The 14074-nt window shown below is 32.0% G+C and overlaps 1 protein-coding gene across 1 annotated transcript in view; it reads right to left on the bottom strand.

Annotated features, from left to right (window-relative positions):
• LOC137631104 (alkaline phosphatase-like) overlaps positions 1–14074 on the bottom strand; it is a 38567-nt gene continuing 24493 nt past the window's right edge. Inside the window, exons 7-11 of the mRNA XM_068362747.1 lie at positions 13917–14074; positions 12414–12548; positions 10283–10474; positions 2249–2365; positions 1–575 (exon numbers count right to left, since the gene is read on the bottom strand). The exon at positions 13917–14074 is cut by the window's right edge and continues 47 nt beyond it. Of these exons, the coding sequence (XP_068218848.1) occupies positions 382–575; positions 2249–2365; positions 10283–10474; positions 12414–12548; positions 13917–14074 (796 nt within the window). The 3' untranslated portion in view covers positions 1–381. The remainder of the gene's footprint in view (positions 576–2248; positions 2366–10282; positions 10475–12413; positions 12549–13916) is intronic.

Genomic DNA, 14074 nt, shown 5'->3' with positions numbered 1-14074 from the left:
TTAACTTTCTTTTAGCACTTTATTGGAATCTAAAATTACTTTTTTTCTGAAAAGATTAAGTTGTAATCTTCGGGAAAAAAAAGTGTACACATCGTATGAATCATAAAAGTCATTAGTTTTGAATAGTTACTGAATGCAGTACAATCTAAAAACTTTATATTTCCAAAAACAGAATCCAGAAATTACTCAAGATCTCATGAAACCAAGAAAACATTCCAGACTTTTGAAATAGAAACTAAAAAATAATTAAATCTGTTGAAGATACAACCTAAAAAAAAAAAAACTACCTCACATCTACAACACTTCATCATCGCATCTTAATCTACGTAGGAATCAGAAATGTTGGAGGAGTTCTCTGAAAACTTTTTATCAATCACAAATTCATTTCTCATCGCAGAATTTGCGGCCGTGCCCTACGCAGGCGGCGTAGGCTAGGGCGTGCGGGGTGTAGATCTCCTCGTAGACGCCCGTGAACAGATGGGCGAACGGACCATTCACCCATATACCAACGTCGGTGCCATCGTGGGTGGAGGAGTCCCTCGGGATCCCCGACGTGTATGCAAAGTCTGGGTTCTCTGGAAGAAGGAGGAAGACCAGAATCAGTAAATGAAAACTAACTGCTGTAAAAAGTTATCCGTACCCCTCAATGTGTGTGTGTGTGTGTGTTTGTGTGCGTGTGTGTGTATGCTAACCCTTGTAAAAGATCGAATGTATGATTTTGTAAAATTATTGACACTGAATATGTTGAAAAGTGAAGGCTACTCTCTCTCTCTCTCTCTCTCTCTCTCTCTCTCTCTCTCTCTCTCTCTCTCTCTCTCTCTCTCTCTCTCACAGACACACACACACTGCCTTGAAATTCAATTCAATTCATATCTGCCTGTAAACTTATCACTCTTTTTACTTACATTTGCGTTAGGAAATTCAGAGAAAATTACTCTACAGTATGTTAATATGTTAGCCTATGCTATCATATAGTACTCCTTTCCATGGGTATACTGTATTTATTAGGCTCGTGGAAATGGCGTTTCATTATACTTCAGGAAACACAATATATGAGTAAGTTATGGAATGATACAGAATATTGATAAAATCATGAAAACTAATCTTGAAATCAAAGAACTGAACAAATGGAAATAGGCGCTAATGTAAATATTGAAATAAAGGTCTTGCAATTTTTCTAGTCAGCTATTTTCATTGTCTTCTCAATCCATTCAGTTTATAGATGGAATTTTTTGTTACTATCTATTTATTTTCTGAATCATTCAGCATGTTTTGCTTGTTACATTCGTCTTGTTATCATTAAGATGGAGATCCTTGATCATGTTAGATTGGTAGCAATAGTAGGTTGGCCAGGGCATCAGCCAACCCTTGAGGTACTACCGCTAGAGAGTTATTGGGTCCTTTGACTGGCCAGAAAGTACTACATTAGATTCTTCTCTCTGGTTACGGTTCATTTTCCCTTTACCTACATATACACAGAATAGCCTAGCCTATTCTTTACATATTCTCATCTGTCCTCATACACCTGACAACAATGAGATTACCAAACATTTCTTCTTCACCCAAGGGGTTAACTACTACACTGTCATTGTTTGGTGGCCACTTTCCTCCAAGTAAGGGTAGAAGAGACTCTATCTATGGTAAGTAGCTCTTCGAAGAGAAGGCCACTCCAAAATCAAACCATTGTTCTCTAGTTTTGAGTGGTGACATAGCCTCTGTACCATGGTCTTCCACTGCCTAGGGTTAGAGATCTCTTGCTTGAGGGTACACTCGGGCACACTATTCTGTCTTATTTCTCTTCTTCCTATTTTGTTAAAGTTTTTATAGTTTATATGGGAGATATTTATTTTAATGTTGTTACTGATCTTAGAATATTTTATTTTTCCTTGTTTCCATCCCTCAGTGGGCTATTTTCCCTGTTGGAGCCCCTGGGTTTATAGCATCCTGCTTTTCCAACTAAGGTTGCTGCTTAGCAAGTAAAAATGATACTAATAGTAGTAGTAGTATTTGTTGTTGTTGTTATTTCTAATACTATTATTATTGTTGTTGTTGTTGTTGTTGTTGCTTAAAAAACAAGGAATCGCATGGGAAATTTAAAGAATACCATGAACTCTCATAAGTGAATGACCACATGGAAGAAAGTGACAAACAGAAGAAACATGAAAAGTACAAAGCGAAACAAAAAGACTAAACATAAATAACAACAAGGATAAACCAATAGCAAGATAAATAAGAGTTCGACACCTACCAATATCTGCCTCTGTGGGTTCATATCGTCCGTCAGGAGTGAGACGGAAGCCAGGGCCGTTTCCATAGCTGAGGGCAGTGAACTTCTTGCCGTCGATATCGCTGGTTCCAGAATAGCCTGTAAAGAGAATCTTTGATTATTATTATTATTATTATTATTATTATTATTATTATTATTATTATTGAAATCATACGTGTATATATACATACATATATATATATATACATATATATATATATATATATATATATATATATATATATATATATATATATATATGTGTGTGTGTATACAGGTATGTGTGCATATTTGTCTTTTATATTTGTATTTAATATATGTATATATATGAATTATATATATATATATATATATATATATATATATATTTATATATATATATATATATATATATATATATATATATACATATATTCTTGATCTAGATATTAATCTCTAGCACCATTGTTCAATTAGTTCGTTATATATGTTGCATAAGATTTTTCATAATTCTGATCATCCTTTACATTCAGTTCTTCCCAGACAGTTACATCCTGTTCGTAATATTAGGCATGGAGATCATTCTAATAGTCAGGCCTCCTCCATCATGAGGTTCAATACTCAACAGTACTCTGGAAGTTTTATTCCAGCTGTGAACAAGTTGTGGAATGATCTTCCTAATCAGGTAGTTGAATCGATAGAACTTCAAAAGTTCAAACTTGCAGCAATGTTTTTTATGCTGAAAAGGCTAAAATAAGTCTCTTTGTAATAGTTTATTTATGAAAGATCTATTTTAATGTTGTTACTGTTCTCAAAATATTTCAATTTAATTGTTCATTATTTCTTTTTTAGTTTATTTATTTTCTCACTGGGCAATTTTTCCTCTATTGGAGTTCTTGGGCTTATAGCATCCTGCTTTTCCAACTAGAGTTGTAGCTTAGCTAGAAATTATATATATATATATATATATATATATATATATATATATATATGTGTGTGTGTGTGTGTGTGTGTGTGTGTGTCTGTGTGTGTGTATAGGTGTGTATGTGTGTTAGTGTGTGTTATATATGTGTATGTTTGTGTATGTGTGTGATTATTTATCCATACAAACACGTCTGCATAGCCTGCTCATTTATGCAATTTACAAATGCTTTGTATACACAAACAAAACCATTCGTTTTAGTATCTGTGTTCAAGATTTTATAATGAACAATATAAGCAGATTTATATAATTCCATCCATAATCTTGTAATGCAGAGAAAATACTCTTAATTTATCCTTAATCTATCAAGATTTTTTCAATTTTGTTTCAATTTTCTTGAAAGCTTTATGTTTACGTCGAATGGGGACGTTGCTCCTACGTGGCAGATGAATCAGGTTGTAGACCAACGGTCATGCCAAGAAGCTCCAACCCTAAATCATAAGGACGGAAAAATAATGTATTCATTTGTGGTATCTATCAAGCTGTGAGAGAACGCTGCGCGAACTTATAACTCACGAACTAATCAGTTGTGACCAGCAAAACTGCATAGATTTATGACAAATAAAAGAAAAACCAGTAATACTATTCAAAATTCCATTTTGTTATTTCAGGGACAACGCATTGTTATTTCAGGGACCTTTAAGCGACACTTTATTTCAGAGACGTTCAATCAACACTGTTTTCTCAGTGACGTCGATCTGACGCTTTATTTAAAAAACGTGCATTCGACGCTGTTATTTCAGGGATGTTCAATCGATGCTTTGTTATTTCAAGAATGTTCATTTGACACTTTTTTATTTTAAGAACGTTCATTTAACAATTCTTTGATCCAGAGATGTTCATCCAACGTTTGTTATTTCAAGCATGTTCATTCGACACTGTATTTCAGGGATGTTTAATCGATGCTTTGTTATTTCAAGAATGTTCATTTGACACTTTTTTATTTTCAAGAACGTTCATTTGACAATTTTTTGATCCAGAGAAGTTCATTCAGCGCATGTTATTTCAAGCATGTTCATTCGACACTGTTATTTCAGGGATGTTTAATCAATGCTTTGTTATTTCAAGAATGTTCATTTGACACTTTTTTATTTTAAGAACGTTCATTTGACAATTTTTTGATCCAGAGACGTTCATTCAATGCTTGGTATTTCAAGCATGTTCATTCGACACTGTTATTTCAGGGATGTTTAATCGATGCTTTGTTTTTCAAGAACGTTCATTTGACACTTTTTTTATTTTAAGAACGTTCACTTGACAATTTTTTTATCCAGAGACGTTCATTCAACGCTTGTTATTTCGAGCAATTTCATTCGACACTGTTATTTCAGGGATGTTTAATCGATGCTTTGTTATTTCAAGAACGTTCATTTGACACTTTTTTTATTTTAAGAACGTTCATTTGACAATTTTTTATCCAGAGACCTTCATTCAACGCTTGTTATTTAAAGCATGTTCATTTGACGCTGTTATTTCAGGGATGTTCATTCGATGCTTTGTTATTTCAAGAACGTTCATTTGACACTTTTTTTTCATTTCAACGTTCATTTGACAATTTTTTTTATCCAGAGACATTCATTCAACACTTGTTATTTCAAGCATGTTCATTCGACACTGTTATTTCAGGGATGTTCAACCAATGCTTTGTTTTTTCAAAAACGTTCATTTGACACTTTTTTATTTTAAGAATGTTCATTTGACACTTTTGTATTTTAAGAACGTTCATTTGACACTTTTTTGATCCAGTGACGTTCATTCAACGCTTGTTATTTCAAGCATGTTCATTTGACACTGTTACTTCGGGGATATTCAATCGATACTTTGTTATTTCCAGATCACTCATTTGACACTTTGTTATTTCAAGGACAATCATTCAACAGTTTTTTGTTTCAAGGACGTTCATTTGATGCTTTGTTATTTCAGAGATGTTCATATGAACGTTCTATTGACACTTTATTTCCCGAACGTTATATCAACGCTTTATTATTTCAGGGACGTTCATTCAGCACTTTTGATATATCAGGAACGTTCACTCGACACTTTTTTCATGTATGTTTATTCGACACATTTCTATTTCAAGAACGTAATTTTGGCTCTTTTTTTTTTATTTCAGCGACTTTCATCCGACTCTTTTTTTTATTTCTGGGACGTTCATGCGACACTTATTTTATCTCAGGGAGGTTCATTCAACATTTTCTATTTCAGCGACTTTCATCAGACAATTTTTTTTATTTCAGGGAGGCTCATTCGACACTTTTTTTTTATTCAAGGGGTTTTCATTCGACAATTTTTATTTCAAGGACGTTCATTCGACACTTCATTTCCGGAACGTTGATTTGACACTTTATTTTATTTCAAGGACGTTCATTCTACATTTTTTTTTTATTTCAGGGACGTTCAATCGCCACCTTCTTTTATTTCAGTGATATTCATAAGAGGTTTTTTTTTTATTTCAGAGACGTTCGTTCAACACTTTATTTCAGGAACGTTTATTGGACATTTTTTTTATCTCGGTATCATTCATTTAACACTTTATTTCAGGAGCGTTTATTCGACATTTTTTATCTCGGTATCATTCTTTCAACACTTTATTTCAGGACCGTTTATTCGACATTTTTTTATCTCGGTATCATTTATTCAACACTTTATTTCAGAAACGTTTATTCGACATTTTTTATCTCGGTATCATTTATTCAACACTTTATTTCAGAAACGTTTATTCGACATTTTTTATCTCGGTATCCTTCATTCAACACTTTATTTCAGGAACGTTTATTCGACATTTTTTATCTCGGTATCATTTATTCAACACTTTATTTCAGGAACGTTTATTCGACCTTTTTTATCTCGGTATCATTCTTTCAACACTTTATTTCAGGAACGTTTATTCGACATTTTTTATCTCGGTATCATTCATTCAACACTATTTAAAGAACGTTTATTCGACATTTTTTATCTCGGTATCATTCATTCAACACTTTATTTCAGGAACGTTTATTCAAAAATTTTTTTATCTCAGTATTCATTCAACACTTTATTTCAGGAACGTTTATTCGACATTTTTTATATCGGTATTCATTCAACACTTTATTTCAGGAGCGTTTATTCGACATTTTTTATCTCGGTATCATTCATTCAACACTTTATTTCAGGAACGTTTATTCAACATTTTTTATCTCGGTATCATTCATTCAACATTTTATTTCAGGAACGTTTATTCGACATTTTTTATCTCGGTATCATTCATTCAACACTTTATTTCAGGAACGTTTATTCAAAATTTTTTATCTCGGTATCATTCATTCAACACTTTATTTCAGGAACGTTTATTCGACATTTTTTATCTCGGTATCATTCATTCAACACTTTATTTAAAGAACGTTTATTCGACATTTTTTATCTCGGTATCATTCATTCAACACTTTATTTCAGGAACGTTTATTCGACATTTTTTTTATCTCTGTATCATTCATTCAACACTTTATTTCAAAAGCGTTTATTCGACATTTTGTATTTCGGTATCATTCATTCAACACTTTCTTTCAGGAACGTTTATTCGATTTTTTTTATCTCGGTATCATTCATTCAACACTTTATTTCAGGAACGTTTATTCGATATTTTTTATCTCGGTATCATTCATTCAACACTTTATTTCAGGAGCGTTTATTCGACATTTTTTATCTCGGTATCATTCATTCAACACTTTACTTCAGGAACGTTTATTCGACATTTTTTTTATCTCGGTATTAATTCAACACTTTATTTCAGGAACGTTTATTCGACATTTTTTATCTCTGTATTCATTCAACACTTTATTTCAGGAGCGTTTATTCGACATTTTTTATCTCGGTATCATTCATTCAACACTTTATTTCAGGAACGTTTATTCGACATTTTTTTTATCTCGGTATTAATTCAACACTTTATTGCAGGAACGTTTATTCGACATTTTTTATCTCTGTATTCATTCAACACTATATTTCAGGAGCGTTTATTCGACATTTTTTATCTCGGTATCATTCATTCAACACTTTATTTCAAGAGCGTTTATTCGACATTTTGTATTTCGGTATCATTCATTCAACACTTTCTTTCATGAACGTTTATTCGACATTTTTTATCTCGGTATCATTCATTCAACACTTTACTTCAGGAACGTTTATTCGACATTTTTTTTATCTCGGTATCATTCATTCAACACTTTATTTCAGGAGCGTTTATTCGACATTTTTTATCTCGGTATCATTCATTCAACACTTTACTTCAGGAACGTTTATTCGACATTTTTTTTATCTCGGTATTAATTCAACACTTTATTTCAGGAGCGTTTATTTGACATTTTTTATCTCGGTATCATTCATTCAACACTTTATTTCAAGAGCGTTTATTCGACATTTTGTATTTCGGTATCATTCATTCAACACTTTCTTTCATGAACGTTTATTCGACATTTTTTATCTCGGTATCATTCATTCAACACTTTATTTCAGGAACGTGTATTCGACATTTTTTATCTCGGTATCATTCATTCAACACTTTATTTCAGGAGCGTTTATTCGACATTTTTTATCTCGGGATCATTCATTCAACACTTTATTTCAGGAATGTTTACTCAACATTTTTTTTATCTCGGTATTCATTCAACACTTTATTTAAGGAACGTTTATTCAAAATTTTTTATCTCGGTATTCATTCAACACTTTATTTCAGGAGCGTTTATTCGACATTTTTTATCTCGGTATCATTCATTCAACACTTTATTTCAGGAACGTTTATTCGACATTTTTTATCTCGGTATCATTCATTCAACACTTTATTTCAGGAACGTTTATTCGACATTTTATATTTCGGTATCATTCATTCAACACTTTATTTCAGGAACGTTTATTCGACATTTTTTATCTCGGTATCATTCATTCAACACTTTATTTCAGGAACGTTTATTCGACATTTTTTTATCTCGGTATCATTCATTCAACACTTTATTTCAGGAGCGTTTATTCGACATTTTTTTTATCTCGGTATCATTCATTCAACACTTTATTTCAAGAGCGTTTATTCGACATTTTATATTTCGGTATCATTCATTCAACACTTTCTTTCAGGAACGTTTATTCGACATTTTTTATCTCGGTATCATTCATTCAACACTTTATTTCAGGAACGTTTATTCGACATTTTTTATCTCGGTATCATTCATTCAACACTTTATTTCAGGAACGTTTATTCGACATTTTTTATCTCGGTAACATTTATTCAACACTTTATTTCAGGAACGTTTTCTCGAAATTTTTTATCTCGGTATCATTCATTCAACACTTTATTTCAGGAACGTTTATTCAACATTTTTTTTATCTTGGTATCATTCATTCAACACTTTATTTCAAGAGCGTTTATTCGACATTTTGTATTTCAGTATCATTCATTCAACACTTTATTTCAGGAACGTTTATTCGACATTTTTTATCTCGGTATCATTCATTCAACACTTTATTTTAGGAACGTTTATTCAACATTTTTTTTATCTTGGTATCATTCATTCAACACTTTATTTCAAGAGCGTTTATTCGACATTTTGTATTTCAGTATCATTCATTCAACACTTTATTTCAGGAACGTTTATTCGACATTTTTTTTATCTCGGTATCATTCATTCAACACTTTATTTCAGGAACGTTTATTCAACATTTTTTTTATCTTGGTATCATTCATTCAACACTTTATTTCAAGAGCGTTTATTCGACATTTTTTATCTCTGTATTCATTCAACACTTTATTTCAGGAGCGTTTATTCGACATTTTTTATCTTGGTATCATTCATTCAACACTTTATTTCAAGAGCGTTTATTCGACATTTTGTATTTCAGTATCATTCATTCAACACTTTATTTCAGGAACGTTTATTCAACATTTTTTTATCTCGGTATCATTCATTCAACACTTTATTTCAAGAGCGTTTATTCGGCATTTTTTATCTCGGTATCATTCATTCAACACTTTATTCCAGGAACGTTTATTCGACATTTTTTTATCTCGGTATCATTCATTCAACACTTTATTTCAGGAACGTTTATTCGACATTTTTTTATCTCGGTATCATTCATTCAACACTTTATTTCAGGAACGTTTATTCAACATTTTTTTTATCTCGGTATCATTCATTCAACACTTTATTTCAAGAGCGTTTATTCGACATTTTTTATCTCGGTATCATTCATTCAACACTTTATTCCAGGAACGTTTATTCGACATTTTTTTATCTCGGTATCATTCATTCAACACTTTATTTCAGGAACGTTTATTCGACATTTTTTTATCTCGGTATCATTCATTCAACACTTTATTTCAGGAACGTTTATTCGACATTTTTTTATCTCGGTATCATTCATTCAACACTTTATTCCAAGAGCGTTTATTCGACATTTTGTATTTCGGTATCATTCATTCAACACTTTATTTCAAGAGCATTTATTCGACATTTTTTATCTCGGTATCATTCATTCAACACTTTTTTTTTATTTCAGGGACGTTCATCCAGTAGTTTTTAATTTCAGGAACATTCATTCACCAATTTTCTTTTTAGGACTGTTTATTCAACACTTTTCATTTTAGGGACGTTCATTCGACTTTTTCTTTTTATTTCATGGATATTCATTCTGCACTTGTTTTATATCAAGAAAGTTCATTCCTCACTTTTTTTAGGGATGTTTGTTCGACGTATTTCTATTTCAGGGATGTTCATCAGAGACTTTTTTATTTCACGAACGTTCAGTCAACGTTTTTTTTTTTCTTTTTTTTTAAGAACGTTCATTCGACACTTTTTATTCTAAGAACATTCATTCGTCACTCTTTTATTTCAAGAACATTCATTAGACACTTTTTTTTATTTCAAGAACCTTCAATCAACCCTTTTTTTCAGGGGCGATCATTAAACATTTTTATTTCAGGGTCCATTTCAGGGTCATATATTCGACACCAAAACCTCCATTTTAATACTGGCCTGGAGCCATAAAAAAAAAACATGTAGACAAAAACGTATCAATTCATTATTTACCGAAAATATTCTCGTTCCTCTCTGCGTATCCATTGATATTGAGCGTGTGAGCATGATCGGCGGTGACGATGACTATGGTTTCCTCGGGATCCGTCATGGAGAGAGCCATAGAGACGGCCTCCTCCAGATCCAGGGCTTCGTACAATGACTTGTGGGCCATGTTGTCGTGATGCATGTGGTCGATTCTTCCACCTGTAATTGTTTGCTGTGGTTTAGTTCGCTTCGTTGTGCTAACTTAGATTCAATTATTATTATTATTATTATTATTATTATTATTATTATTATTATTATTATTATTATTATTATTATTACTACTACCACTACTACTTCTACTATTAGGTAAATTACAACCGTAGTTAGAAAAGCAGGATGCTACAAACCCAAGGGCTCTAATAGGAAAAAATAGCCCAGTAAGGAAAGGAAATAAGAATAAATAGACTACATGAGAAGTAATGAATAAAGAATATTAAATATTCTAAGATCAGTAACAACTTTGAAATAGATTTGCCATATATGAACTATGAAGAGAGACTGGTGTCAACCTGTTCAACATAAAAACATTCGCTGCAAGTTTGAACTCCTGAAGTTCCACTTGTCTTTGTTGATCTAAAGTGCACGTTAATTGCTGCATTATCTTTCTTGCTTCAAGTGAGACGTTATATTTTCTAAGTTTTACATTTTTGATGGTAAGTGTGATTTGAAGAGGCCTTCAAATATCTTTCAACAGTAAGGTAAAGACTTGTCTTTGCTAACTTGGGTGTTTGTGTCACTCATGCATTCTCAATGTTTTTAAGAGCCCTAATTATATGCTTGAAGGTTTTTTTCTGACATTTTATTTATTCATTTTCTTAGTTTTGAAATCTGAATCCTTTTACCTGATGCTTTAGACTACTTTTAACATAGATGTATTAATGGTAAATAAACGATTATTATTATTATTATTATTATTATTATTATTATTATTATTATTATTATTATTATTATTATTATTATTATTATTTGTGCCCATGCATTGCATTAAAAGCAGACCATAACCAAAGTATACCAACATTATCCCAAACTCAGAATAGATTTTCCATTTAACCAATTTCAATCCAGGTTAGAACATTTCTCAATAGTTATTTACTATCCAAAAACATTTACTTTATTCATATAGCACACGTTCTAAACTCTTCATAGCAGGACATTATTTCCGGACAGAAATTAACAGCACAATTTTCATTGAATGCCCGGTGGTTCTCTGAAATCTTAGAAGCAGATATCTTTGCTAATTAGAATAACATTATTCTTATTCGAGATATGCCCATACGTATACATTGTAAAAAAACAAAAATTTCAATCTGAAATTCTCCGTAAAAAAAAAATATAGTTCTCAGGCGCATTTTAGTAAAATAAAGGCTACCGTAATTTTACCCTACTTTATTATTATTTTTTACGGGTTGGTGACCGTAATATCACGCCTTTACGTCAATATATCTGTTTTTAAAACGGTAAATGCCTGGCAACATTAATTCCAGGATTTATACCGTTTTTTATGGCAAATTTTTAACAGAGTACGGATCGACCAAAACAGCTTGGACTTTCATTAATGCTATTTGTAATTATAAAAGCAGAAAGAAACGTGAAAATCCTATTGATAAATAATCAACAAATTAAACGTTGAACAAGCAAATCAAACCACAGAAGGAACAACAGTTGAAAAACAAATTATTTATGCCATCCTTAAAGAAAATATAGCTTAAAAATACAAGCATTACGTATACCAAGAAGTGTATTTCACATGGCTACAGCAAAGTTTGTATACAAAACATGTATGTAATTGCTTAGTACAATACCGTGACACCACATCTCATGTAATGACATGTTATTGATCTTTATTTTTTTATATGTATTGATTACTTCTCATATATAGCGTATTTATTTCCTTATTTCCTTTCCTCGACGGGCTATTACCTCAAGTTAGAGCATTGGGGCTTGAAACAGCCTACCTTTCCAACAGGAGTTGTAGCTTAACCAGTAATAAAAATAATAATAATATCCACCTTCCCCCTTTCTTACAAATGGATTTTTCCTTAAAATATCTCATAACGAAATATTATCACCAACTAAAAAACACACAATTTCTTCTTACCTTCGACCAGGAGGAAATATCCATTAGGATCCTTCGATAACATTTCAATGGCAACTTTGGTCATTTCTGGTAATGTTGGATCTTGAGTCTCGTCCCTATCAAGGACGAGGTCCATGTGTGAATGGGCAAAGAGACCTAATAGAAGAAAACAATATATGCATGCATACATACGTGCGTGTATATATATATATATATATATATATATATATATATATATATATATATATATACATATATATATTTATATATATATATGTGTATATACATATGTATGTATATATATATATATATATATATATATATATATATATATATATATATGTATGTATATATGTGTGTGTATATATACATATGTATGTATGTATATATATGTATATATATATGTGTACGTATATGTATATATTTATGGAAGACCCAGGACTACATGGCAGAGGTCTATGAAGCGTGAACTAGATGATGAATGGAAAAGTATTGATTTAAAAGTTCAAGATAGAGACGACTGGCGAAATCTAACCCAGGCCCTTTGCGTCAATAGGCGTAGGAGGAGATGATGATAATTATTTAAATATATATATTCATATTTGTATAAAGAAAAGATAGAGGAAAAGGCTAAGGTTAAATAAATTATTGTTATATTTACCCTCATAATCTGAACCCCTACAAGGGATAAAGATAATTAAAAGCTAGTCATCAATTATGAATTTTTGTTCTCTGTTAAACTAAAGGTATTTTTGAGAACTGAAATTTACTTGACTACTAATCTATTTACTTAAATGACCCTGGATTTTATAAACGGAGATAATTCCGGTAAATCCAGCAACCATTTGGTATCGTGAGGAATCTAACTTACATAAAAGTAATCGTATATTTATCTTTTTTTCTTTTTACAAACTTCTGTGGTCTCATTGTGACTCATTTTTACTCAAAACTGAAATTCGAGATTTTTTTAAGCTTCTGAACAATAATCCAAGTTAAAATGTAAGAATTTTCTAATGAAAGCAAATAAAATATCTTTGATCAATCATCTGATTCCTTAAGATATTTGAGGTACTGACCTACTGGAGGCATCCCGTCTTTTTTAGGTCAAATCCATAGGATTATCATTGTAACTAACCTACACGAATAGACAGAAAGTACAGTCGAACACAGGAATTCCTGGTACACTTCACCCTGAGGATCGCACTCCGTCACACCCTAACTGCACGCCGAGTTTTTGTGTGTAGCCCCTATCCACCACCTGTGCCATCTCTCCCATCAAAATCTGTTTCTTTACTTGCCACGTAGTAAGTGTGTGGTAGGATGCATATCCTCAGCGAGGTGTACCATGAATACTTGTGTCCAATTGTACCTTTCACCAAGTTACTAAATGTTGCTGATAAGCCTTTGTATTGGTATGAAACAATTAGTCCCACGCCTAAGCCATTATCATCCTAAAGTCTTGAAAATGAAAGTCACCGATGATCGGTGATCCCTCATTTAGAGAACTCTCGTTCCCTAACTAACCCATGAGATAATCGGTGTTCTGGATGTCAACAGCCATGAGATCATCTTTATTCCAGACATAAGCAGCGGAAACGCCCATCTTCTCCTTCTCCTGCAACCAAGAGTTTATGAGGTTCTTCCCATCCCGTCGGAATCCCGGAGAACCTTCCTCGACGTCA

Source organism: Palaemon carinicauda, chromosome 39 (genome assembly GCF_036898095.1).
Source record: "Palaemon carinicauda isolate YSFRI2023 chromosome 39, ASM3689809v2, whole genome shotgun sequence".
NCBI lineage: Eukaryota > Metazoa > Arthropoda > Malacostraca > Decapoda > Palaemonidae > Palaemon > Palaemon carinicauda.
The sequence above is the reverse complement of the archived record's forward strand: the minus strand, read 5'-3'. Positions and strand labels throughout refer to the sequence as shown.